Source organism: Corapipo altera, unplaced genomic scaffold, assembly GCF_003945725.1.
Source record: "Corapipo altera isolate COAL_440 unplaced genomic scaffold, ASM394572v1 0, whole genome shotgun sequence".
Classification (NCBI taxonomy): Eukaryota; Metazoa; Chordata; class Aves; order Passeriformes; family Pipridae; genus Corapipo; species Corapipo altera.
The window spans coordinates 68105508-68133284 of NW_020884872.1; the positions used below are offsets into that span (position 1 = coordinate 68105508).

At 33.8% G+C, this 27777-nt stretch overlaps 1 protein-coding gene across 4 annotated transcripts in view; it reads right to left on the minus strand.

The window, feature by feature from the left end:
• NBEA (neurobeachin) overlaps window positions 1–27777 on the minus strand; it is a 474839-nt gene that overhangs the window by 302817 nt on the left and 144245 nt on the right. For all 4 annotated transcript variants that reach the window (XM_027650993.1, XM_027650984.1, XM_027650977.1 and 1 more), the window contains exons 16-28: window positions 27589–27686; window positions 25773–25865; window positions 22628–22736; window positions 21076–21157; window positions 20737–20860; window positions 20225–20417; window positions 18950–19972; window positions 14535–14752; window positions 12911–13064; window positions 6349–6357; window positions 3729–3909; window positions 2506–2636; window positions 1124–1231 (exon numbers count right to left, since the gene is read on the minus strand). In XM_027650993.1, the coding sequence (XP_027506794.1) occupies window positions 1124–1231; window positions 2506–2636; window positions 3729–3909; window positions 6349–6357; window positions 12911–13064; window positions 14535–14752; window positions 18950–19972; window positions 20225–20417; window positions 20737–20860; window positions 21076–21157; window positions 22628–22736; window positions 25773–25865; window positions 27589–27686 (2523 nt within the window). The remainder of the gene's footprint in view (window positions 1–1123; window positions 1232–2505; window positions 2637–3728; window positions 3910–6348; window positions 6358–12910; window positions 13065–14534; window positions 14753–18949; window positions 19973–20224; window positions 20418–20736; window positions 20861–21075; window positions 21158–22627; window positions 22737–25772; window positions 25866–27588; window positions 27687–27777) is intronic.

The following is a 27777-nucleotide window of genomic DNA, read 5'->3' on the forward strand; positions in this document are numbered from 1 at the left end:
ACTCTGATTTAAGTAAATGCCAGGATCACAACAACTTAGCTGTCTTCTTTTCCTCCCACATAGTGGGCTGTTCAATGGCAATTGTCATCTATGGCTTAGATATCATCCTGATTGGATTTAAGTTGCTGTAGTTACACTGAAATGTCTTTTATTATTATTATTGCTATTATGGTGTAAAATTCAACCTGACAGAATTAAGACTTCAGCTTCTATCTACTCCTACAGTGTTTTCACCTTGCCTCAGTTCCACAATATGTACTTTCTGCTACAAATCCAGTGCTTACTTTCCATGTTTTCTGTGTGTTATTTAACTTGGTTGCATGTTTTTGCAATTCTTAAAATAACTAGAAATTCTCTTACTAAGTTATTTCACAGAAATGCCAGAGACATATTTTCTGGTATTCCATTCTCCACAAAAGAAGAGAATGGGTGACAGAAGATTGCCACTCAAATTCAAGATGATCAGGTCATCCCAGCAGATAATTTTTTGTGTGTCAACTTCTCCTTTCTTCTTTTTAAAGCTATTTCTAACTTTGGTCCTCACTTCCAACCACTTGGACTCAGGCTGCAGAAGTTTAAACATAACATATATATTTGCATATATAAAATAATAATTCCTATTCTACTACATTCAAAACCAAACATATTGTGGTGAATTTTTGAGCTAAAACACAAAAACAGTTGCCAAAAAATCAGAAAACCAGTTTTATATATATTTATATATAGTATATGCATATGTTTAGCAGAAATAAAAATTGTCTATAAATCAACTTGCTGCAGTTCTGAAATAGATATAATAAATCTTCCTCCTACTCTGGTTGGACAAGTAGTTGACACTTTTAGTAATACGATTTTAATCAATATAGGTCATAACTGAATTATTCTGGCTGTTGGCTAATATGAGATCAAGGCTGAGTGTTAAACACAGTTAACTACTAATCTCAAATAGGTTAACCAATATGATTTGAAAGTGCAAAATGTGGCTGGTGGTTACAAAGCCACGAGCAGATGGTTTGCAGAAAATATATGAAGTGCAACACATCAAGGATATTTTTAATTCTGGTACAATCAAAATATAAGTGATGATTTTGTAGAAGAAAGAAATAAAACACGTATTACTCACCACATCACGAAAAACAACTGCTCGTAGACGATTAATATCAACATCCTGAAGAAGCCTATCAGGGTCTTTTATGGGAGAAAGGTTGCCAGGGACATTTTCAAGGGGAGTCTAAAAACAAAAAGTAGTGAGATTTTTGTCCTCCCAAGTATCAAAGTATTTCTGTTAAAACCTTAATTTGACAGTTTTTTAGACATTACATCAATCTTAGATGATATGTTAGTACCAATATACTTCCAACATAATACTCAGACAAGGGTTCTAGAAATAATGCAATGTTTTGAATTATTTTCTTAATACCACTTATTTAGATATAAATTGTTACATCTTTCCAGTAGCTCAGAATAACTGTACCTCTACTCACAGTTAAGATAATAATTTGCACACAAAAGTTCATTTCAGACTACAGCTGTTTCATAGCAGAACAATAAAATATTTCAAATATGTGTGTTATGCTTGAAAACGCTGAACAGAAATATTGAAAAAAATTTATGTTAATTTTACTAAGACTTATTACAGACTATTTACAGAATAACTGCTATTAAAAAATATAGAGTAGTATCCTTCCTTTAAAAAATAATAACGTATTACAAATGATGCTTGAACACCTAGAAGTCTCCTTATCATGATTTGCTTTGCACTCAATGTGACACTGTGGAAAAATGTAATTTTTTGTGAGATTTAATGAAATAATATTGTGAAGGGAGCTGAGTTTGTAAAGGTTATCTGAGAAAATCTTTAGAGAAGAAAAACTACTGAATGTAGTAATGAAAATATAGCAGCAAAAAAAAAAGGAATCCTTTACATCATTCAATGTGTTGTATCTTAGCCATGGGCTGTGCTAAATTTTTTCAGATTTTAGTCTCAGAATTCACAAAGTCTTAAAGTTAAAAAAGTAAAAAAGAAAAAAAGAAAAGAAAAAAGATGAACAATGGATTAACGAAACTGGAAAAACTAAGCTGTAATTGAATATTCAATAAGTGTTGTTCCTCAAATCAGATAGTAAGCACTGATGTCTAATATGAATGCAAAGATGTCTTGAAGCTACCGGGACTCAGATGTTCCACCAATAAAGATGTGATTGGAGGATTTCATCAAAACTGCATCAATAGCTATGCAGCCATAAATGATCAGTGTGAATAAGGGGACTTCTTCTCGAAATAGAATAAGAGTGAAAAAGCTGTTTAGAATTTCTCCAGTCATACTACTGCATTAAATTTTTTTTGTTTCAAACTACCCCCCTCACATACTTTTACTCTAAATCAGTTAATAGCAAAAACCTAAGCTTTTGCCAGATATTTGAGAAGGCAGTTACAATTATTTTCTGATCCTAAAAGCAGTGATTCAGACTTGTAATTGCTGTTGGTTACTGAAGACTGGGTTACCTTGGCTGCTGCTGCTGAAGTTACACCCTGAAGAGCATCTTGAGTTTTACTGCCAATTAATGACGTCTTGTTCACTCTCTCTCTTTGCCTTTGCCGACATTCTAAGCAGTTTCTCACAGCCACACAACAAACTAAAAAGAAGAAATGAAAATGCCATAAATTAGAATATTTTCTCATTATTATATCCAGAACACCAATTACCAGTCTCTACAACTAGTTTGATCTGTCCAAATAGTAAATGAAATATAGTTCTCACACTAGAGACTCTGTCAGTACTAAGAAAGTATTATGGTGACTTATTCGTTTCATTCTTTAGTTGAACAACTAAATATTTTATGTAACTGCTGTATCACTATACTGAAATGTGAAAATTATTAGTCCTTGAATTGGAGGTCTCATATGTTATTGATCAGCTACCAACACTTAAAATCTGAAAGTACTTATGTACAGATAGAATAGAAACAAATAGAAGGTGGTTATTGGGAATTTGACAAAAAGATTGATAATTGAGAATACAATACAAGTTTTATAACAGGACAGTAAAATTATCAATGACATAATAAATGGTATGAATAATAACAAGACATAATTGGCTTACAAAAAAAATTCATCATTTGAGAGATGAAAAAGTATGCAGAACATAACCTTAGCAAAATCAGCATCATGCTAGATGATAGTCAAAATTTAATGTTTACAAAGATAAAGTGATATAGCTTGCATAGAATAGTTTGTCTTATTAATAATTTTTAAATTTCCTACATTAATTGTAACATTATAAAGCAAATAGCAAATAGTGAAGAGAGGTGCCATACACCGCATATATTTAGGTCTACAGTGCCTGCACAAGCATCCCACGCTTCTTATCTTACAGAGCCTACAAACAGTCTTAAAAATTCATGGAGACTTGGATAAGAACATCTGCAACGTGCAGGTAGTAAAGCAGCTTTAAGATAAAAAACATTTATCCAATTACTTACTTATATTTAACACTTTTACTCCCCCCAAATATACACAGCTTGAAACACATAAGAAAGAACTATTTCAGACATCATTTTTGTGGTTAAATTGAATCAACCTTAAAAATGTATCAAATCAATAACAAATGGGATTTTTATTTTATCACATCATACTCTACGAGCCCTTTCCTACATGTCACTATTCAATCCATCCATACCTCATTGATCTGCAAGTAATTATTTAAAATGTACTGTCTGCCAACTTACCAAGCCTTAGGCATTGTCGCATTAGACCTCCAGAAGACATGTTTTTTTCAGCTTCAATCTCACTAAAATTTAGAGAACTGGCAAATACTAGTACATCAACCATTGCCATCAGACGGCTGAGAAACGTTACTGCTGTCTCTGCTGACATTCCTTGTGTCACTTCAATATTTTCCAGTTCAGTCTTTAAAAGGAGATAATCGAATTAAACAGTTTGAACACAACTGAAATATAAAGATGGCACGTACACATAGAAATCTAAATTGTTACGTTTAATGACAGATAACTGGAAAAGTTATTTAAAAATCTCCGACTGACACCATTAGCATATGTTGTGAAATTCAAAGCATGAGGAGTGAGAAAATTATTTACATTTACATGCTGTAATAGATGAGAAAAAGTCTAATATAATTGAGAAAGTTATTAGCAATTAGATAAAGACAGTGTATGGGCAGATAGTAAAACAATGCATGGTGTATCACGGTGCAATATACTCTTACATTCTTCCATAGGTTATGCAAACAGACAGGTAATGGATGAAAGGAATTACTCTCTGTATATCTTTTACGTTTCTTATATATAAATAAGCAAATGTGAGGAGTGGAGTGGGAAAAACTAGACAGCTTTGCTCTGTTTCCATGAATCAATTCTCCCTGAGAATGCTTACAGCATTCAGAAACCTGACAGAGTTCAATTCTCCTGTAGCTCAGAAGTGAGTATATCTGCTCCCTGAAGAAAACAAAGGGGGAAGTAAAAATGTGATAAGTGATATTAGGGTCAGCTCACTCCCAGAGAGTGACCATTTCTTTTCTGATGTATTGTTGGACTCTCTTTAGCAGGAAACCCCAGAAGAAGGTTGACTGAGCTTAATATTTCTTAAAGCTAAAAGGGGATCATGTTTTTTCTCCTAAAAGATGCTTAGATGTACAGAGTCATGTTTTCAAATACATTCATGTGTCTAACAGTGCAGATAAATGAGGAAACAGTCAGCCCAAATAAAAACATACATATCTGTCTAAACACTTTTACCTCTGGATTTAGCCAAAAGTTAAAAAGGCATTTAGTACTTGTCTGTGTCTGGAATCATATGCCTAAATACTATTTTAAAAATTGTCTACAGGTGTCTGATTCTTATTGATTGTCAACAAGATTTCCAATTGCAAGGCTTTCTGAACACAAAATTTAGTCCCTTTGAGAAGTACTACTTTCAGTGTGCTTGTTTATTTTTATTTATTTGCTTAAAAGTATTTATAAAAAAATGATTTTATGCTCTTAAGGCCATTTCCTTTCAAAGGAAAAACAATACAGAAAACCAAAAATTCCTTAATTTCCATACTCCTAAAAAATTACTAGCCTCACTCATGACTTACTTTTTAGAATATTTTTACATCCAAAATTGTAAAAGTGCAAACTGCCAATCAGTATTAAGGAAACAACTGTTCTGAAAGATGAAAGATATAAAGTGGCATGTGTCACCACAATGACAGATACCCCTTCGTTTAATTTCTCTTAAGGATGTAACATGTCGGGTACATGAGTGATTTGGGAAGGGTTGTCATCTGTCTGAACTGCCCAACAGGATCAGTAAAACAGTAAAATGACAACTCTCAGAAGAAAGATTTTTTGGCCTATCTTCTTTAGCCAGGGCTCCCCTGTTTAGTTTGTGCTGTGTTCCTACATTTTGGAAAAATAACTTGCTGGTTTTTTTATAACAGACTAGAACATGATTTTTTGAAAGTACTCACCCAAAGAAAACACATTTGCATAACAGTCTGCTAGAAAAACTCATAGGTGGTTATAGAAACTTGAACTTCAAACTCATGCTTGAAACAACATCAGGCTTGCTTGCAGCCTACTGACTGCCTGCTGTTGATTTTTCAACTTTATTGTGTCAAACATAGTCTTAAACCTCTCAGGATACCTATTGTCTTTTTATTTTAATTTCTGTAAGTTATGTAATAAATTCATTTAATATAACACTTTAGTGTATTTGTACCAAGATTTTTGCAAACTTTGAATTTAAAAAAAAAATCTCATTTTTTTTACAAATCTCCCTAAAATTCTGCTAGATGGAAGAAAAAAAACCAACTAACACGTTTTTTTTACACCAAACTTACCATCAGTTCAACCTGTTAAATACAGCACATTGATATTCTAATAGCATTTAAAATAAGTTCCAGTATTGATCAAGCTGCCTTCAGGTATTAGCAATATTTTAGATAGGGGTAGCTTCAAAACTCTTTGAAAAGTGAACTGATCACCATTTCATGACTACTCAGTGTACTTTTAAGTAACAAGTCTCCCATATAATTGACATGTTCAGGACATAAAGAGTTTTTCTATTGACAACTGCATTTATAACTTAAATTAGCTCACAGACTGGACTACATTCAGTCCAGTAGTAACAGTAAGCATCAGACTTGACAATGCATTAAGTTACTCAAGGGAAATATGGTAGGAAAAGTTATATGACACCAAACATACTCCTATTCACATCCTACTACATGATATAGAAAAATAATTGTAATAATAACAACAAAAAAAAGCGCCAAAACATTAAATGATCAAAAATAAGGTATTTTTGAAAATGAAAAAAACTGAAACTTACAGCCGCAATACTAACCTTAGAACCCTGGACATGCAACAGACAAAACAGACAACAGATCACAACAATAAAAGAAAAAAGAAAATTATTTAAGTTAACTAAAAATACAAGGTAAATTGAAACAAATTAGTATCTTGGAATTATACATTTGTTTAATTTTTAATTAGAACAGCAAACCATTTAAGCTCAGCATGAACATTTGAAAATAAAGACTTCTAAAATAGCTATGCACAAGGAAAACTTTAAATCTTGTATTATGGCATTTCATGTAAACACTGATTCTTCCAAACCAATGTACATCTTTTATATAGTACATAGAGTAATTTTATGAAGCAATGTAAACCAAAGTAATGTTTCAACTGATTACACAGAAATGAGCATTTTACAAGTCATTCAACTGAAATGTAATAAAGTAGTTAGTCCTTGTATGAGTAGGTAAATATGTTTAAAATGCTTTGACAAAACAAATATAAATCACAAAAAGCAAACTAGTAGTTCTTCATGCATAATGTTGCTTCCTTAGAAGCAACACAAGATAGCTTACTATTATATTACATTTGGGTGTGATATCTCCAATGTAAACCAATATCAAACTAGATATTAGAATGTTTTTGAACCACAGAAAAAAAATCAAGATTTACTAAGTCCTTTAGACCGAGTTAGTCTTCAAATGCCAATGTTCACAGTTAAATATATGTTTTAAATTTTTACATTTTAATTTTGGGTAGAAGTACTTTCTCTATTATCACAGTGGGCTAAGAACAAATTCTTAAGTTTCCACTGGTTCTGTTTTAAAAAGAGAAAGAAACTGAATTTTCACGAGTATGTCAGTACTGTTGTCATTTAAACAGTGGAAAAATCTAATCTAAAAGAAAGAAAAACAAGCTGAAATGAATGGCTTTCTTTCCTTTTGGGACAGAAAATACCATACTCAAAGAGTTTTTAAATGAGTCTTCTTCCTTTTGTAGCTAGATGCATCTCAAGAATTAACCTGTGGCTATTATATCTCAATTACTAGCTGACAATTCTCGTATCAGTGTGCCATTGGTGATTCTCGGAATTGTTATAGATCACGCAGCACCTGTGGCATCACATGAGTCCTGAACATGATAATGCTAATACTGTACAGAGCAATTACATCTTGGCTTTTAATCCACAGACCTAATGAGACTAAGTTTAAATGTCTAATGGAGTTTCGCGGACCATTCATATCACACCAGCAGCCCTCAGATCACAATTTGAGAGCTGATGTTTTGAAGTCAGCTAGTAAAAAATTGAATTATAGACCTCATAGAATTAGTGGAAGAAATAAACTGATTGCAAAGAGCTCTGGAAATTTACTCTTAATTGTCACATATATTTAAACTCCTCAAATTTCTTTTGCCTTGCTCAATGTCCTCAAGTCCTTGTCACAGCTGCTATCCTTGTAGCAAGCAATGATTATTTCAAATTGCTAGCTTGGACACAAAATGTTTTATCTGGCAACCAGCTTCTATTTACAGAAAGCATCTTCTGCAAATGTTTTTTCCTTATAGGTCCCCTTTTTCGCACTTGCATACCTTCTTAATAACGTCTTAGCTTCTAGCTGTAATCTTTTTAAAAAAGTCTCAAAGACCTCCAACACAGAAAGGAGGAAAAAAAAAAAGGAAATAAGTATTTTATATTTTATGACCTCCCTCTAATTGTGGCAGAGTTATCTTATATCCCAAATTTAATAAGCAAGACACCAAGATCAAAAGTGGAACACACTCCAGTTTATATTGTAAACCAACAGAACTGCTCATATTTTTTGTTAATATTTGCTCCAGTTTTAAATTGTTTCATATATACAATTGACAATACTTTAAAACCACCAGCATTTGAAGTAAATTCTTATACAGACCTTGGGACAGAGGTAGTGTAGAATGGAAATTGAGGGAAATATTAAAAATTGTGGGAATAGATCATTGTGGATTACAGTAAACTTTCCCCTGTATTCCATACAAATGTATAACCTTTTCTGCATTCTTCAGTCACTCACAGGTTTGTGAATGGTTTGTTTGCACAAATAATGCATGTTTTCTTGTATTTTCCTTTTTTTTTTCTGTTGATACTTAAAGACTTCTATTTAGACCATCCTAGTTTGGATTAAAAAAAAAATCAACCAACCAAACCAAATGAAGCAAACAACAAAAAATCCCAAAACAATAAGACAAAAGGCAGATATCTACTACAAGAATTTAATAGTGAGGAAATTTCATAATTAAGACTGTCCGTTCTACAGCAGACAAGGAATCATGGAGTAATCTTTCACCCAGCCCAGAACTGCCATTTCACTCCAAATCCAAACTATGCAAAGGAAAAAAAGTCTTTTTGAAATGGGAAATTCTCCAAACATTCATATTTTTAAAGAAAGTGTGACAATACTGCTTTTTCAGCAAGGGAGGAAAAGCAATGCAGAACCTGTTGCACAGAAGAAAAAACCCAAAATTGCAATTGCTCCAATGTTCTCAAAGTAATTTCTCTAAATTTATCCTTAGTTCTTTTCTACAAATAGATTAATTAATTCAAGTAAGTGGACAAGTAGGCCTGTGAGACAGGTAAAAAAGGAACTATGTGTTTCTGTCTGTCATCTTCTCCATTAGAAAACAAGTAAGGTATCTCATAAAAAGTAGCTGGATCCAGCTCCAGGTTAACAATCATTCCAGTCACTGGACCCTATAGGTAGGTGTCTACATCAGAGATAGCTGAATCATTTGTTACTGTGGAATAGCTCTCTACCAGCTAGAAATCTAGGCCATATATAAGTACTTCAAGTGGATACTTAAATTTACCCTAATCTCTTCCTGAATTCCACCACTGTTTTAATCATCCTGAAATTAAAGGGTTGAATAACTTTTACTCTCTGTTCTTCTTACTCTCATAGCTCATTACTCCAGACCAAAAAGTAAAGTAATTTTTATAAGCATATGCAAATATGTGACCTATGCCACAAATAAAACCCCGTAAGAGCAAATAAGTAAGAACTACTACTTTAAAATTTCATTATGGGCCCAAAAGGCCTTCAGTGGCAACATTGGAGACTCAGCATCCATGAAAGTGAAGAAGGAAGAAATTAAGTAAAATGAACTCATACATGTTGATAAATTGAATATATGTATTCTATGGGATCTACAAAATATGAGGGTTTTGACACCTCAGAAAAGCTCCACAGAACAGAAATATGGAGGATCAGAGACTAAACAAGATGAAGATGCTATGGGTTCAAACAGGCACACCAGAAGATATGACTCAAGCCCACAAAGTCATAAATGATATGGAGCTGAATAAAGACATAATTAACTACTCCTTTCATAGCATAAACAGTAAGACACATTGTGACTTTATGCATTTAAGCAGGTTTAAAAAAAGTCAAAGACAAGAAGTACTTCTAAGGTTATATAATTGCTTTGTCAGGCTTAATGCCACAGAATATCATGGAGGCTAAAAGCATAAATAGGTTCAAAGAAGATTAGATAAAGTCTAGAAGGATAAATTCCTCAGTGGTTATTAAATATGACAGCCCAAACACCCTCTCTAGTTGTTGAAATCCTAAATGCTGAAATGAAGTTTTAGTAGAACAATCAATATGCTTGCTCAGACTTCCCTATTTTAATGTGAGCTGCAAAGAGGCAGAATGCTAAAGTAGCTGGGTCCTTGAGCTGACCCGGTGAGGCAGCTTATGTAGCCTGTGAACAGCTTTCGTTTCTAAGAGCAGTGCAGTACTGCCTGAGTGGACTTCTAATACCATGCCCAGATTAAATTACTGAATCACAAAAATCACACAGAATCAAAGAATGGCTGAGGTTGGAAGGGATTCATGAAATGCTACACAAAGTTTGGACTCTGTATCTTGTGGATAAAAACCCATTCATTTATATAATTCATTACAACACAGTAGGTTCCACTTGAAAATCAAGAAATACTTTTCCAACTGGCACAGGTTGCTCAGGGAGGTGATGGAGTCTCCATCCTCTGAGACAGTCAAAAGCTGTCTGAACACAGCCCTGGGCAAGTGGTTCTAGGTGGCCCTGCTTGAGCAGAGGTTTTGGAGTGAATGACTTCCAGCATCCTCCTCTCAGCCACAACCATTCTGGTGGTTCTGTTAGTCTTTGAGTCAGTGAGGGAGTAAGCCTATTGAGAGTTACTCTGGCAGAAAGTGTCACTTGCAGACCTGCTTTAAGTGTTTTTATGCAGTGGAGACATCATATAAATCTTCCAGTTTCAAACCTCTTTTCTCTTCCCATTAGCAGCTATTGGAAGGAGGAGAGTAAGTCAGTCTTCTGTAACTGATTGCGAGCACTGAACTACTTTGCCCTTTCAAGCCTGCGAAGAAATATATCGCAAACTAGCAATCCATCCACTTTCTCCACAGCTGTTCAAGGATGCTCAAGTACTAGAAGTCTGAAAATCAGTAGGAAACTTCTTTTCATTCATCATATCATAGATATTCACAAGCGGTCTGATGCACAACAGGGCATCTGCTCCCTTCAAAGCTGTGATTCAGAACAATAAAGAGGGAGAATACCTTCTCTAAGAAGGAGGAAGCACGTGCTTCACTCTTTGTCACTATGATGAATATATCCACCTTCCTGCTAATGTTTATGGATGGGCAATGACAGAAGAGGAATGGAGTTGAATGGGAGGGAAGAAGCTCTCTACTAGGTGGAAGTGATTACGAAATTATTGTCTAGATGAGGTGAGAGTAATTTGTGATTCTATCAACTACTTCTGACCCTACTTGTACATTTGGGGCAAAAGTGATCTTTTGGGTTTTGTGGTTTGTTTTTTGAGTTTTTTTTGTTTGGTTGGTTGGTTGGGGTTTTTTGTTGTTTTTTGTTTGTTTTGTTTTGTTTTTAATTTCATAGAGTATAATTAATTGAATTTGAAGCCAGCTACTGATCTTTTAGTGAATTACTTTATTTCACAATTTATTTTGTTGTCCTAAGCAGACAGTAGAGCATTCAAGTAATACACACAGTCCCCATGTAGTGGAGAAGTGCATGCATAATACACAAATTTGAAAAATGTACTCTTTTGTATCAATGCATGCAAATCATTGTTATTTAGCATGGCAGTATCAACACACAGTATTTTAACAAATAGATGTGTAATTTATAAAGCTGTGTCAGCTAATTACCTACACACACTCACACAGATACGCATCATCCAGAATAAATAGAGGGAAATGGTGAACCTCAAAATTATTTTTCCATAGAATGGCTCTGCAATATCATAAACCAGGATAAGAGCTAAAACCCTCAATTCAAAGGAATTGCAACCTAATGCTGCACCCATTTTATATTTTATATAAAAGATGTCAAAACATCATCATTTTCAAATGATGTATAAGATGTTTGTTTCAAAAATATCTCCCAATGTCCTTTTATCTAAAGACTGATAGCACAGCCTACATTTCAAGATGGCTCAGTCTGCATTCTCTCATACTTGTCAATATTTACAATGAAGCATCTGCAAAATCAGGACCTTGTTGTCATTCTTGCGACTAGGGACAATTAAAGTCTTTCACTTTTGCTTATAGCAAATTTTTTTCCAGTTAACATAGTGAACACAATAAAGAGACAACATTTTACCATTAATTGCCTGTCTAAAAGTCATATTAATGTTTAGCCCATCTCTAGCCATGCATTCATAGCTTTCAAATAAAAATTCAAAACTTTTTCTCTAGCTAACTAGAAGTAACAGTAGAGGCAAATTAAAGTAATCTCAGCTGCTGAATAGCTACAACATTGAACCGAGCTTTTACTGCCCAACTATATTTGTAGCCTCCATTGCCTACTAGCCACATTTCAGAGGAGCCTCTTTGTCCCTTCCTGGTCTCATTGTATCCATTTCAAAGACCATTATTAACTACAGATGCTTACAGGATGCTCAAGATAAAACATTTAGTATGAAAGAAATAGTCACAGATACTATATGCACAGACAAGGCATCACATTCAAACACTGTAATTACTCTTATCAGTTACACAATATTTACAAAATATTCCTCCCTTTTTCATGAAGCTACTTTGCCTGCCTGAGCTGTGATCTGCTAAGAACTTAAAACTTACTAAGAATATTGGAGTGGATAAAAATATCAGTTATTTTCAATACAAAATTAAAAAGGAAAAAAAAAGGGGGAAAGGACCTCCTGAAGGAAGAAGTAAATAGAGCAGTGAGGGGATAAGTTCTGGTATCATTTGGAATGCAAACAAATAGCAGTCATGCAAAACAGATTCATGAATATCAATAAAGCATGCAATTTTATTACAGGAATCATTGTCCTAATGGTCTTCCCTTTAAATGAAATATTAAATAGCTATGAAATATTATTCTTACTTAGTACTACTTCTCTGATAAAACAAGCATTTCAAATGCAAAATCTTATAAACACTCTGTATATCAAAATGTAACAGTTTTGACTGTAAATTTAAATTTTTGTAAGAAATTGGCAGAGAGGGGACAGGAGTCCCTAAAGAAGGAAGGTCAGGTGGAAATAATGGTTGGAACTATTAACAACAATTTCTAATATGACCACTAGGTGGAAATATTGTACTTACAGTTGGGGATGTGGCTGCCGACAGCAAAGGTAAAATTCCTCCACAAGCAATAATAATATTGTCTACCATCTGGGAAATGAGGTGTATTGTGTTGTGTACAAAAATAATATTTTCATTGCTATTGACAAAGTCCATCACAGACTTCGTGGAGTGACTGCAAGAACAGAAGAAAGGATGAATTAAAAGAAAACAATTAAAACAAAAGTTTAGATAAACTTAATCTTTGCAACCAGACTGTGAATGTTTCTTGATACATTAGAGAAATATGGTCTACAAAAATTTGCATGTAATTTGTATAAAAATAGGAACAAGACTAAGGAACAAATTGACTCCTATCCATTTTCACACAGGATTAGATTCAGATACTCAGTTGAGAACAATGGCTTATAACTTTTTATTCCCATCAACCAGTACTTTAATTCACAGACAGTTCTGCTAAAATCAGTGGAGTTGCTTCTGCAGCATGGAAGTAATTATTTAACATTAAGAGTTCACCATGCTGCACAAGTGCCATTTGAAGCGCACTTGATAACACCTAATGATAATACCTACCACTGGAGGAGTGGTAGGAAACACTTGATAACACAATCATACCTTGATCTAATATTAACTTTATTAACTGATATTAAATTTACCATTAACATTAGCTTTGCAAACCACAGATGCTAGTAAGATTAGGTGACATTTCAGGAACTCCTAATTTGTGAGAAATTGTCCCATGAAACAGTTACTCCCAGAAATATTAAACCCCTGTGTGAAAATATTGAGAAGTACTCTCGTCTATAAGTATGGTCTTTCCCCAAAATAACATTGTTGTCAGCCAGCAAACAAAATTAAAGGGTTCAACTGGAAATATACAACACAAAGCACAATCCTCTCCTACATACTTGGCCAAAAGAAAAATATCAAAATTTTCTATTTCCTAGGGCGTATCACAGAACAGTTCAACAAACTGGAAATTAAATCCAATATAAATTTCTCCTTTGATATAATATGCTCAAGTTTTCTGAAAATTAACTGTTCTGTACTGGAAATTAGATTAAATTGTATCTATTGTATTATAGTTACTTGAATATCTCTATTAACATGTACAAAACCCCTAGGAAATCACACTGCCGTCATAAGATATAATATAGCCACCAAGACTAACCCCAAGCAGGATCTGGAATGAAAAAAAAGAAATTTGTTTACAGAAATTTGCTTATACATTTTCCTTAGAAAATGTAATAGAAAAGAGGTTTTATATATAAGACATGCAGGCAAAGAAGCTCTCTTTTAATTGACCAGCTAACAAAATGCCCACTAGCAGACACACAAGTTGTCCTCATGTCTGGAATAGAAACAGTAGATTATAATGCTAAACATAAGCTGAAAGAGCAGCTCAGTTTAGTTAGGTATGTGTGAGTTACACAATCCCTCAAGAAAGCAGAAATTACCTGTGAAATAGAGGTGTTACAAGCTGGGAAGGAGCAAAAAGAGAAGATAGAAGATACAGAAGGGCACTTCAGCTAACACCAACTCTTTCCCTTCCCACTATCCCAGTAACATCCCCTCTAGAAAACATCTAATTTTTCCTTATTGATGGAAACACAAATCAGGAGTTAAAGAAGAAACATCCATTTACCTTCTCCAAACATGTACGTCTGTTTCTAGTGCAAAAAGCAAGTCTGTCAGGAGACGCTGGTGCATGGGAGACCATTTAAACTCTGGAATACGAAACATAGTTGTGCGTGGACCTGGACTAAACTGCCGTCGCTGCTCTTCCGTCATTGGCATTCCTCGGAATCCCAAGTCAACACGTAAATCCCGGTCTTGCTGGGTGACAGATCGACCCTGTACTGCCTACATCAACAGGTTAAAAAACCATGTCAACTTTCTGCAATGTGTTTTTGAATGCAATGCAAAATTTGAGAAAGGATAGGCTAAAACGACTCAGCAACGAACTACAGGAGATACTGATATTCTAAGGCAGGCAGTATCCTTCAGTAAATGAGCTGCTCCAATACAAATCGACCAGAACTGAGAGGCTTTGACTGGCTTCCCTTTCAGATATTCACCAAGGTTTTACAGTTAAGTTCTTCACTTGAAGTATTACAGAAAAGACCAAATGTAGCACATGCAAGGTCAGCAGTGACAAGACTTTGTTTACAGGAAACAACTATATTTTTGTGCTGATAACACAATTTTCTTTGAAGATTTGATTCAAAATGGACAAACTATACAGTGATAGTTTCAAGGAGTCAGTGTACTTTTAGACAGCTCCTCGTTTTTCAAAACCAATTTATTTATCTGGTCTTTTTAGCAGGATCATTAGGGAATTAAGTCTAGTCTCCTAACACTTTGTTAATTCGTTAACAGTTTTATGGATCCTCAGGATAATCTTTAGATTCTCCCAACAGGTGGTGGATGTGAATTTCTTTCCTTTTCAATATCTACATAGTCATAAGTATTTCTACTTGGTGATTAAAGACAAAAGTAAAAGATACACATAGAGGATATGACAGGATGATGATATGATGATATGATACAATATGATATGATATGATATCATATGATATGATGATATGCTATGCTATGCTATGATACACAGAGAGGATCTGAGTATACAGTGAAGGTAAAAGTAGTAAGGAACAAACATTACCACTGAATTTGAGGTAAATATTCAAAACAACAACAACTTATAATGTACAACATCTCTAAAAGGGAGAAATACAAAGTCTAATCCTTGAAATTACTTTTAAGTGACTTTAGATTAGTTTAAAACTGACAAAATAGAAAATTTCCTTGCTTTGCTCACATATTAATTTCTCAATCTCAGCATACTATTTTAAATCTGGACATTAAAAAGCAAAAGAGAACTTTACAAAATATTTCTGCTAGCAATATAAAAATGGACATGGCACTGAAGTTGAGATGAAAAGTTTCCTATATCTTTAGTCAGATTTTGATCTCTTGTAACCTGGATTTTGAGGGTAGGGCAGGTGTCCTTCATTCAATTTGACCTATTAGGAGCAAAATGGTTAATGTTGCTTTCATTTCCTATGTTTTTCTTAGAGTTAACTTTAAATGATTCTTTTTTTCTTATCTAAGATTTGAAATTTTTTGCATGAATCTTCTGCATAGTGCTTTCGATTCTATTTTCAGTCTTTCCTGGTTGGGAACATAGAAAAGAGTGAATTTTATATTCTTCACTATTTGATCTATTATTGATAAAGGCACTAACTTTTCTTGGAAGTAAGCAGTAGTTCCTGTCTCTGTTGTGCAATTTGTTTGCTTTCTTTCAGTCAACTTGAACAAAAGACAGTTTGCGTCTTACTGATAAGGCAGGGATCTGACCATAGATATGTGTTCAGAGAATTTGAGGTTAGCAACTCCATTCACATACCACTTTTTTTGAATGCAATTACAGGTAGCTGTCATGTCAGCAGCAGTAATAGAATCATAACTGTACCATGAGTACTTTCATCTAGTCAATTGTTGGAACAGAAGGGTTAAAAGCAGAAGAATGGCAAGGAGAATGGTAGATTCACTCAAGTGACCTTGTATCTGGGAATGCCAAGGCCTGGAGAATATCAGCATGAGAAACCCCAGATATTATGGCTACTGCTGTTTATCCTCTCTCTGCTTTGAGAAGTAGAATATCCATGCAGAGATAACATAGGTGTTTACAGAGACTTGGAGGCACCATCAAGCACATGCTTGAGCTCTCTGCTTTGGGAGAGAGATTAAATCTCAGAGAGCACAAGAAGCACGGGGGAGATCACAGCATAGTGTTAAACCACATGTGCATGGGCTCTTGATAAATAGGTGCAAATTGCAGACCCACTGCCCCTCAGGATGGACTGAGCCTAATGGTGCCTGCCTGTGTTCCCACTTGGGTGTCTCCAACCAGGTGTTGCTTCGGGATCTTCCGGTTAGTGAGGCTATGAAATAAATTTACTCTTTGCATTTCAGCTGTGGTTTTGTGGTTGTTCTGGATACCTGACTGTGTTGACTCACAAACCAATAATACCATATTTGCAAGAACGGGCTTTGATGTGAATTGTCATTGCATAAACAAGCATGAAACACAACTATCTACACTTAGGTGGCTGGTCTTTAAGTCATTTTCAGTGGTCTCAAGGAGATCAAATCTAATGGGGCAGTCACCACATGTGCAGCAATCAAAACTCTGACCCCAGCTCTGCTGTAAAAATGCTAAAATTGACATTGCTCTTTACTAATGAAAACAATAATTTTCTATTTATGTTTTATTTAATACCTATTCAATCTTTTCTTTATTAACATTAACTTCATTTTAAGAGATAATATTTAACCATGGACAGCTTAGAGTTCACAGGGTATTTCAAAACACCCAAAGAAGAGATTAGAAAATAACAATTCTGCTGGTTGCTCAGTTGATAACTCTTTTTAAGAAAATTATTTAAAAGATATATTAATGGATACACATTTTAATCAATTCATTGTAGTTTGTAGTTGATTTTAGTGGGAAATTACTGTAATTTAAGTAATATGTGGAGACTCGAAGGAGCTAAACAACTTGTAGAGTCAGACTTATAATGAGTACAGTTTGTAGGTAATATGCAGATCCAAATGATACGTTAGGAATTTTGTGAGTGGCTAAGAAGAAAACATTTCGAAAGCATTTTTTATTTCCTATGTTAGAATGATCTGATACTAGCTCGTTAAGATCTATGTATCATTTTAATCCTAACAAATAATTATAGGTTTGAGGAACCTACATTTTTATAATTCAACTCTTCTTAGGTGAAATTTATCAAGAAAATTGGTTAGAAGCCAGAAAAGTCCCAAAGTCACAGCAACAGGATTTTCTACAGTAGCTAGTACTAAGTCAGATTATCTTTTTCATTAAAGATTTACCTTACAAATTCACTATGTTTATGGGTGCATATATGTATGTAGCAAATTTCACTTGTCTTTTACTCTTTAAACAAAAGTTCGCATTTCAAAAGAAAAAACCAAACAAACAACTCCACAAAAACATGACTGTTCTTTTTCTTGCTATCATTCTTTCATTCCACTTATCAATTTCCATGGTATTAATAATCTTTAATTTTAAGACTTAAAACATAACTGATAATAAGAGATAATACTATTTCTATTGAGAGCTTTCAGGGCTTTTTCCTTATTAAATAGAATGCTTTTAAATATAAGGATCCCTACACAAGGCTTGATAAGGTGTCAGTGATGTTATGAGGATTTTCATAGTTGTGGAAAAAACATTTACAAGAGAACCCACAACTGTTTTTTATAATACCTGCTTAGGGAATGCAAGAGCTCCATCTGGTTTTCTCTTAAAAACAGAGGTTCTTACCATAAAAGAAGAGACTTAGAAGTGAGTGTTACTGGTCTGAGTGGTTTTGGGTGGTTGTTTTTCAGGTTTTTTTGGTTTTTTAAGGGAAATTATTTCTTTTGGAAAACAAAAGGTTGTTTCAATAAGATAAATGTCCATTCCCTGGAGTTTTTCTGAAAGTATTGTTGCTATGAAAAACAAAGTGGGCAGGCTGATCTATATTCTTTCATCACATGACACGTACTTTTCATGTACTTGAGTATATCCCTGAAACTCTTTCTTCTGACAATTTGGTAGACCCTATGCAGTACTGGGTGGAGCAATTTTTGCAATTTATGCTTGCTTCTTCTTCTGTAGTTGCAGTAAGTCTGCTTAACTTGAAAATCCTAGGAAATAAATACTGATATACATACCAGACATATAGTCAGCTAGTAAAATCTTGAAGGTAGTAAATTCTACCACCTGATAACATCCTTAAAAACAATCTTTGACTACATGCAACATTCTCTGAACAACTCTAATAAATATTTTCTATACAGACATGAAAGACTTCAGAATCCTTACACATTATGGCATTTTCAAAGCAATTAGGCCTCAAAGATGGACACTTTTCATATAATTGAAGAAATACATTTCAAACATCTCTCAGCTCTCATACTATTAATTTATCACGCATCAATGAACGGTGATTACATCAGACGTACACATGGCTACTTGAAATTTACCTGAGTTGTGGTAGTTGTCTGGATCTTCCTTATCTCCTTCCCTGCTTCCTTACCATCATCAGATCTTTCTGTATCTGATATTATACTTCCTGCATCAACACTAGGTACAGTTTTGCTACCAGAAGACTCTGTCTCAAGAGTTGTGGCAGTCATTTCAGCATATTCTAATCCTTTAGATGATGAAGACAACTCCCTCTCAGAAATGCTACTCATTCCATCTGAAGTTGTGTGAATCTTGAACTCCTTGTCCTCTATTATACTTGAAGCACAAGTTATATCTACACTACCCGTCATATGAGCAAGCAATCCCAAATCATCATTTACACCAAGATGCATTGGTGTCTCTTGAACATTTGGAATAGAAATGTGATTACTTGAAAGTTCAGGTAGAAGTTTCTCCTCTTGACTAGGTATTTTATCAAAGAGAAATGAGGTATTGTTAGTAGAAGGTTCATCTTTCTCATCAGCCAGAGTTATTAATGGACCATTATCTTTTTCCTCATTCTTCTTAATAATACCCACGCTCCCATGAACATTGTTTTGGAGCTTCTCAACAGCTGCACTGTATACATTATCTAGAAGAGATTCAACTTCTACAAGTGCACCATTTTCTCCAGTTACCAGTGTCTCTGGTGATAAATCCATATCATCAAGTTTTACTTCAGTAGCTTCTACTTTTTCAGCTTTTATATCAACTAAAAGATCATGAACTTCCACATGCACTCCTCCTCCCCCGGGTCTCTCAGCAGTTCCAAGCACATCATCTGACACCTTTGAAGCCATGAGCAAGTCCCTTGTATCTGTACTGACAGGGTAATCTGTTTCACTTTCTGGACTTTGACTTTGTGAAAGATCTTCTATCTCTCGAATTTCCATGCCACCTTTTGCTCCAGTAGTCTGAGAGGAAAGACCCGAGATGGTGCTCACATTCCCCTTCTTCCCCTTTTTTATGTTTTCTTCCTCTTGCCTTTGATACTCTTCATACATTTTTGCTAGATATTCCTTGTGAGCCTCATATGTGACCTTAAAAAGAAAAGAATAGATTATGTGGCTGAATATACATTACATGAACTTGGACAAAAATTACAAGAATCTTAATGACACATTACATACAGCTTACAAAGCGTTTAACAAAAAAATGCCATCTTGACATGAATAGCGATAGCCACCAGATGGCACTAAATCACTTCACATTTCATCTTACTATACTGCTAGTCCCTTTGGGGAAATTACCAGTATCAAAAAAAAAAAAAACATCCACAAGTCATTTCTTACCTTGGAATGAGCTATAGAAAGAGTATCCACCCACACTCTCCAGCCTCCCCATTCATATTTTATTGCATGATACAAGAGAATACGGAAAATGTTGTAAACCATCTCTGTGATCTTCTGCTCTTCAGAGTTCTTTGGGTTAATGTATCCCAGAGAAAACATCCAGTCCTGCCACACTGAACACTGAAGTAAACATCTAAAGTGAAATAATTAGGTCAAAATATATCCAAACAAAGCTTCTTTATTTTAACATTATGATGGTTAAGATGGGAGGAACATCTTCTCTGAACATCAATCCAGTGTAGAAATAAACTGAAGAATACTTCAGTATGAATGAAAATTTAAATTATATTCTAAACAGAAGTATTAGTTGCCGAAATCAGAAAAGCTAGCACAAATCTACTAAATGTATTTTAAATATATTTCATTTAAGAGCATACAACTCCACAGAGAGTATAACAGATTGCTACTACCCAGAAATCAAGGATGAAAAAATACTATTTGCAGTGACATACCTTCTGTTTTCACGGCTATTACTAAAGAGTTTTATCATATCAGATAAGAACAATCGTCGAACTTCCATCAGCTCTGCACTTGGCGTGGAGTTTTTTAGTAGCGTTGCCACCACCTTAAGAATCACTTTGAAAGAATAAATTAGTTATGTAAAGCACTGTAACAATGTTTAAGAAAAGAAAATAGTTCCTGTCAGCAACTAAGGTAAGTAGTCACAGAAAGTTATATATATTTAAGATACATGAAGGAATTGTTCTCACTTTCTGAACCAAATTATTTCCAAAAAACCCACAACCTCTAGGTGATACATTTAACATAAAAACACAATATATTGTCCTTACTTGGATTCTGAATTTTCACTGTTGAATCTGGCTCTGGATGTGGTTTATGAACAACTTGTGTGCATACTTGTTCTGTCAAAATCTAAAACAGAATATTAACTTACTTTTACCATTATTAATTAAACACTACAGCACTTCTTTGTTCATTTTTAAATTTGTTAAGAGCATTTACCATGGCCACACTGTAACTTCATATAAAAAAGTTAGGTAAAATATTTTAATACTTGAAAAATAGAATAAAGCAATTCCTGCACTCAGGGATCAAGATTTTCATGGTTTACACTGTCTGGTTAACTAACTCTTTAGTTAGTTGACTACGTATACAATTATGGTATTTTAAAGACATTTAATTCATATTTTTCATAGTGTTAAACATTCACAGTTCAAAAATTTTTTCACAAGCTCCATACATCAAAAATTATTCTCACAGATTTCATGTACAGCCAAAACAAATAATTCTTATAAGTGGGTTTACTTTTCCCCACATAGTAAAGAGGAAGAGTCAGAGACAGCATTCCATTCAATGAGATACATATTTTCTGAGAATACCAATAACAGAAGCTATCAGAAAACTGAATGCAGGATGTAGACTGTGAGACCCAAGTGGCCAAACCATACAAGATAAGCTTAGATATGTGCAATAAAAAAGAACTTGATGTCTAATAGATGACGTTTAGGTTTTTGCAATCATAGTAGAACATTTTCTACATCAAACTCAGACTTAGAACCCTAAAGACCAAGCACTCCCTTAGTCTTCTGTGTCTTTTCTGGAAGCAATCCTGAGCATTTATCCATTACATCTATTTCGGACTAAAAAAAAATTAAAAATCCTTCTTGTCCATAAGGTTTCAGAAATTGCAAGAGATTCCATTCAAATTCACCATTTTAGATATAACTGAAGATTGGGTGTGAAATTTATGCAGTTATAAGCATGAAGACACAGGTTTCAACCAACTTGATGTTGCCAATATTTTGCTTTAACAAAATTGCTCATCATCAAAACTGAAGTTTCTACAAGAACCTGGTAGAACAGCTGAATGCTTTGAGGTCATACTCACTTACCTGAAGCAGTTTTTGCTATATAAAAATGGCTGTGTTCACGTATCATTTGACATAGTTAAAAAAAGTAAAACAGCACTTTTCAGAATTCTGTAAACTTGAATGGATGGGTACAAAAAAAAGAAAAAAAAAAGAAATAAAGAGGCACCTCTGACTCCAGCACTTTCCATTTCAATGGAAACAAACTCCTCCAAATAATGGAGGAGTAAGAGCAATTAGAGACCTGCAGTAACTTTTTTTCTGGGGGGGAAAGTAATGAACATCTGAAGTGACAGGATCTCTTCCATCACAAGTGGAAAGTTTTACAGAGCTTAGGTAAAAATTATGACATTTTTAATAAAAACAGCTAAAATAAGGCAAAATATATTTTCAACAAAGAAATCTTGTCTTAAAATTTCTAACACTTTCTCAAAAGTCTTGAGAATCTTATAAAGCACAGATATTTTAAAGTCATATTTTTTACAATAGAGATGAAAATCTTTAATATTTGTACCTCATAAAGCGTGTTATATGTTGTAACGGTCACTGTATTTGTATGCAGCATCAACCTTTCTCCAAGAAGTGTGAAAAGACTGTGAGTATGCATGATTTCAACCTTTCGCCTGTAAAGGAAAACAAAACCAAAACACTAGGCAAATGCCAAGCCTGTTGAACACTTTAAGTAAATGCAAAATAAAACCCAAAAGCTAAATATTTTGTTGTTGTACTAAAAAGCTCCCAAACTTGTTATTCTGTAAATATGAGGAAACAAACATCATTTATGATATATCCCAATATGAACACAATTGTAGCAATACACAAAGGTTCTCAGACAGTAATATTGTATTTAAGATGGGCTTTTGTACAAAATAAATCACACACCTTTCTCTGCCCTCCATGATTTTCATGGTAAAAAAAGACAAACTAATCCCTTTCTATCTTACTCAGGCTAAGAAAGTTCAAGATGTTCATAGGCTGGCTAAAGTGTGGTCCTGAAAAGTTATGAAATTGCACGTGATTGAAATGAATTTCATATCTAGTATCAAAAACCACTCAAATCTTAAAAAAATGGAGAACAGCTCAGATCAATGAATTCCATCAGTCCCCAAACCCTATCCTTTTAAAATTGGATATAACATCACAAATAAACAGAGTACTTTTCATACTTTGTATCATTAAATTTACCTACTACTATAATGAATATGAAATAAAAAACATTTTTCAAAATAATTAACAATCTATATTAAAGTAGAAGAAAAATATTAAATAATAAAAGGTACAGTAAAGTTTCTGAAAATTTTATGCATTCAAAAGCTATGAAACTGTCTTTTCCCGATTACCAATGAAAATAACACAGGTTTGAATTACATAGATTAATTCTAGAACTTTTGAAATGAATACATTATATTATAATTTTCAAATAACCACAAAAGAGAGTGGCAACAACTTACACCAGTGTGTACTCTTCTGTGCATAAAAGGGAGTTCATGAGTTACTTATGAGAAAACGTACATGTATTCAATCTTGTATACTTTGATTTTAGCAGATGAAAGAGGACTTTCACTGCAAGGTTTAAATGTGTAGATAAAACCCAAAAGTAAACAATGGACTATGATTTCAACTAGTGACATAGAAAGAATCAAATATAGCAGAGAAGGAAGAGAACAGGATTTTGTCAACTGTTAAAGTTAGACAAATTAGTCTATCATCACAGATAACAAAGAAAAATCAATTAAGTTATTCAGGTCCTCATCTAACACTTTACTGGTCACTTCTCCCAAGAATCAATTACTTCCACTGTATAGCTTCATCTGTGATGCATATATATGAACTACAGAAATGGTAACTGGTTTTGCACCTGCACATTTGTTATAATACTGTATCGGTTAAGATTTCATAAATCATGTAATATCTCTTCATGCAATTCTGCTTTAGTGTATTAAAATACAATGCCTGCTTCCTGTACTGTGAAACAGAAATATAAGTGCTTTATAATTTTATGTAGTTAATAATTTTATGTAGTTTATAATTTTATAATTGCTTAGAATTTCATGTGCCGATGCTTTAAACCTATGTTCGGTTTACCACATTCCTGTTGTTGACTTCAATTTTATAAAATCATGCGTATGCACATATATGTATGTTCACAAACAGGCACACCTCACAAGCACTAGCTGTAAGGTATGAAATCAGGGAGGAATCTTTCTGAAATCTATATAAAATATGCACATTTGGAGATGTTCAGAGATCTGAAAATTTTAAAAACCTCTGGGAGTTACACAGAACATTCAAGTGAGTTTCAATTACTCCAATTACATGAAAAAAAAAATTTAAATTTAGGCTACGTACATATGTTCAGTCAACAATGGAAACTACACTGATATATCCATAACTGCAAGTAGGTGTTAAGGAATGGGAAGTGAAATTTCCGCTTCTGAAAATTCTCACTTTTCTTTTTCTGTAACATTCAACCAACATACTTTGCTACTTGCTTTTCTGGATAAAAGAAAATAGTAAATAAATGTACTTATCTGGACACAACCAGGCTCTGACAAGTCAAACCTTCATCTGGTGTATCTTACTTAATCCAACTCCTATTAATGTGAATGATTTTTAGTAAGTAATGTTTGAAAAGCCCTTGGAGATTCTTGAGTGGACTATCAATATGCTTTATTAATTCCCAGAACACTATTTGACTGGCTGGATCCGAAAAGAAAAATCCCATTTAGGAGTATATTCTCAGCTAACTGTCTCTCAATTATACAGTCATACTTTATTGATCTTACCGAGAAAAGCATGTCTAGCAGTACCACACTCTTGCTGGACTCCTACCCACTTTCCCTTCTAAGGAGGCTTACATGACGAAGTCTGTGAAGCACGTTGTTAATTTTTATACTGCACAGCATTCCAATGAAATATTTTTTTGGGCTAATCCCAGCAGGAAGCTTAACATCACATGTAGATGGGGAAAAGTGAGCAATAGCAGGCTACATGGCACTTCATGCTTGTTAATGCTTTCTTGACTCCATATTATAAAAGATGAGACTAAGTACATCTATTTCATGACATCTGGTCTTTTTAAATGTGATTATTTGTTGCTGTCACATCTTCTATGTATTTCTTGCACAGAGGTATGTCCTTAACTCCTTTTTTAAATACCACTTCATTGATTTGCTTCTTTTCCTTCTGAAACTTTCCCATGTCAATAACATGTTCTGCTATTTAATTTTTTCCATTTTTTTAAAGCTATTTTTAAAAGTACTGCCCTGAAAATTTTATTGCAATGACGCTGATAATTCCGGAAACAAATTTTTGATCACAATCATATGTTTCCTGTTAACCTTATCTGAACATGCAATATACAGTTATAAAATGTATTTTTAGAAAATGTTTTTCCATTGTTTTAAGACTTGAGTTTCAGCATATCATTTATTTGGAAATCAACATATCATTTCAAACATCATAGTAATAGCAAGTTAAGTGGAAAAATCCATTTTATCCCAATGTATAAAGGCAACACTGTGCAAATTATTAATCAGAAAGTCTAACAATTTTAAGTAATCTCTAAAGACTGTCAAAGAATATATAGTAATTATGACAAAAAGACAAGAATTGTGAACTTAAATACACCACTATAAAAATTTTAAAACCACACTTACTTATGACCCAAGTGTTTAAGAAAATATCCAAGGACCTTCAAAGCTTGCACCCATATACTTTCACTCTTGGAAGCTAGTAACTTATAAATTACTCTGAAAAAGAAATTCAATAAGATTATTACTGAACGTTACATATATAGATTGTATTTCACTAAACAGGGACTTTTATTAAGAAATAAAATGGTAAAAATAGCAATTTACACAAAATGGAAGGATATACTGAAAGAATCAAGCACAACATAAGAGTTTGATTATGAATTCTTGAGGTTGGGGACATGGTGTCTTTTGGTTCAGTTGAATGTTTTATAATAGAAAGCACCATCTTATATTCTATCTTGGAAAAATCAAATTAAAGACAGTCTGAGCAGTTGTAGCTTAAGACAAGAGAAACAGACTGGAACACATAAAGTTATATCCTGGAGTTTCTTAGAGTACCTTGATGCTAGTGAAAATCTTGGGGTTTTACACCCTTCTGTTTTTAAATCCTGGATTAAAAAAAGGCCTCAATAATCAACTGATTTATTTATTACATATTTAATTAATATGATAGGTTTAAGCACAATTTCTGAAGTCTTTCAGAAAGGAAACCAGCCTTCATCTGAAGGCACCAAGAGACAGAAAACACTATCTTTCCCCTGGGCTATTGTTCAAGAAAGTTTGAATTTATATTTTAGCTTTGCTTAGACATTCTTTCTAGTCTTTCTCCATTAGAAGTGCTTTAGCAGACACTATCTTCCTCTTTTGAAAGGACTTACGCTATTATAAAATGGCCTCTGAGGCTGAGGCTTTTGTCCTCTGATAACCTAAGCAAATGAACACCTAATTCTATGTAAGGTTTTTGTTTCTTTTTTCAATACTTAAATGTTGCAATTCTGTGCATTCTTCCCAGTTTTTCAACACAAACTTTTAAATGCAAAGACTGCACCATAACAGAGTTTGAATATTGGTACTACAAATGTTACATAAAGACGTCTTCAGTCTTCCAGATCAGTCCTACCCTTTTCAAAAGGTGTCAGGAATAGAATTCTGCCTGAATACAAACTACAAGCAGAAAGAAAATTCCTAACCATGAGTACAAGGTGTCCTCCCTTCAAATAGCATTGTCATTCAAACAGTTTTAAGTACATGTATTTATACAAAGATCTTAGTATTTAGGCAAAATTAATCTTGACTTCATTAAGTAGTAGATGTTGTGTGGGGTTTTTTTCCTTTTTTCAAGTCCCTTGCATTTTCCAAAATATTTTCAGAACAGCAAAAAATAAAATTTCATAGTAAATATTAATTTATTACAGGAAAAGTATTTGTCCCTGAAAAAGATTTGTATTGCCAAATTAGGTATAAATAAACAAACAATAAAAAGCCCACTTCTCCGGGAATTATCAGTTATTAATTTCACTGTCAAAAAGATAAACACCTGAATTCCACTCTTTTCAAAGAAAATTTGAGTGGTCAGGGCAGAATTTATCTTTTCCTCTTATTCTCCCCAGAAAATGTTAAACATAGCAAGAAAGAATATTCAGAATTATTCTGAGGTAGATACTCGGCTTATTGATGCATCTTGTTAATTATATATTCTATTTGAGATTAAGAAGTAAGTACAACAATACATTTACCTTGAAATATCATAATGATAATCTTTAGTGGAAAGTCTTGTTTCCTCCAACCTATTGTAATCACTCATTTTGTCAAAAAATAAAGTCGAAGTTAATAAAATTGAAGTTTGAAAGATCAGCAAGTGTGATATTTATGTGAAAAAGAAGCAAACTGGAGAGTCACTGGAACTATTTTAATGTATTTTCTGACTTCATAGTCTTACCGTATCCCATTCCTCTGATCAAAGGCAGGTATCATGGATGCTGGATGTTCGGACATCAGTGCCACTAGCAGCTGCAGCACATCATGAATATTTTCATCCTGTATGACAAGCATCAGTGTTATTCTACAAACTAACCTCAACAGCAAGCTTCCCATAGTGCTGATACAATTGGTAACAGTAGAAGATAAG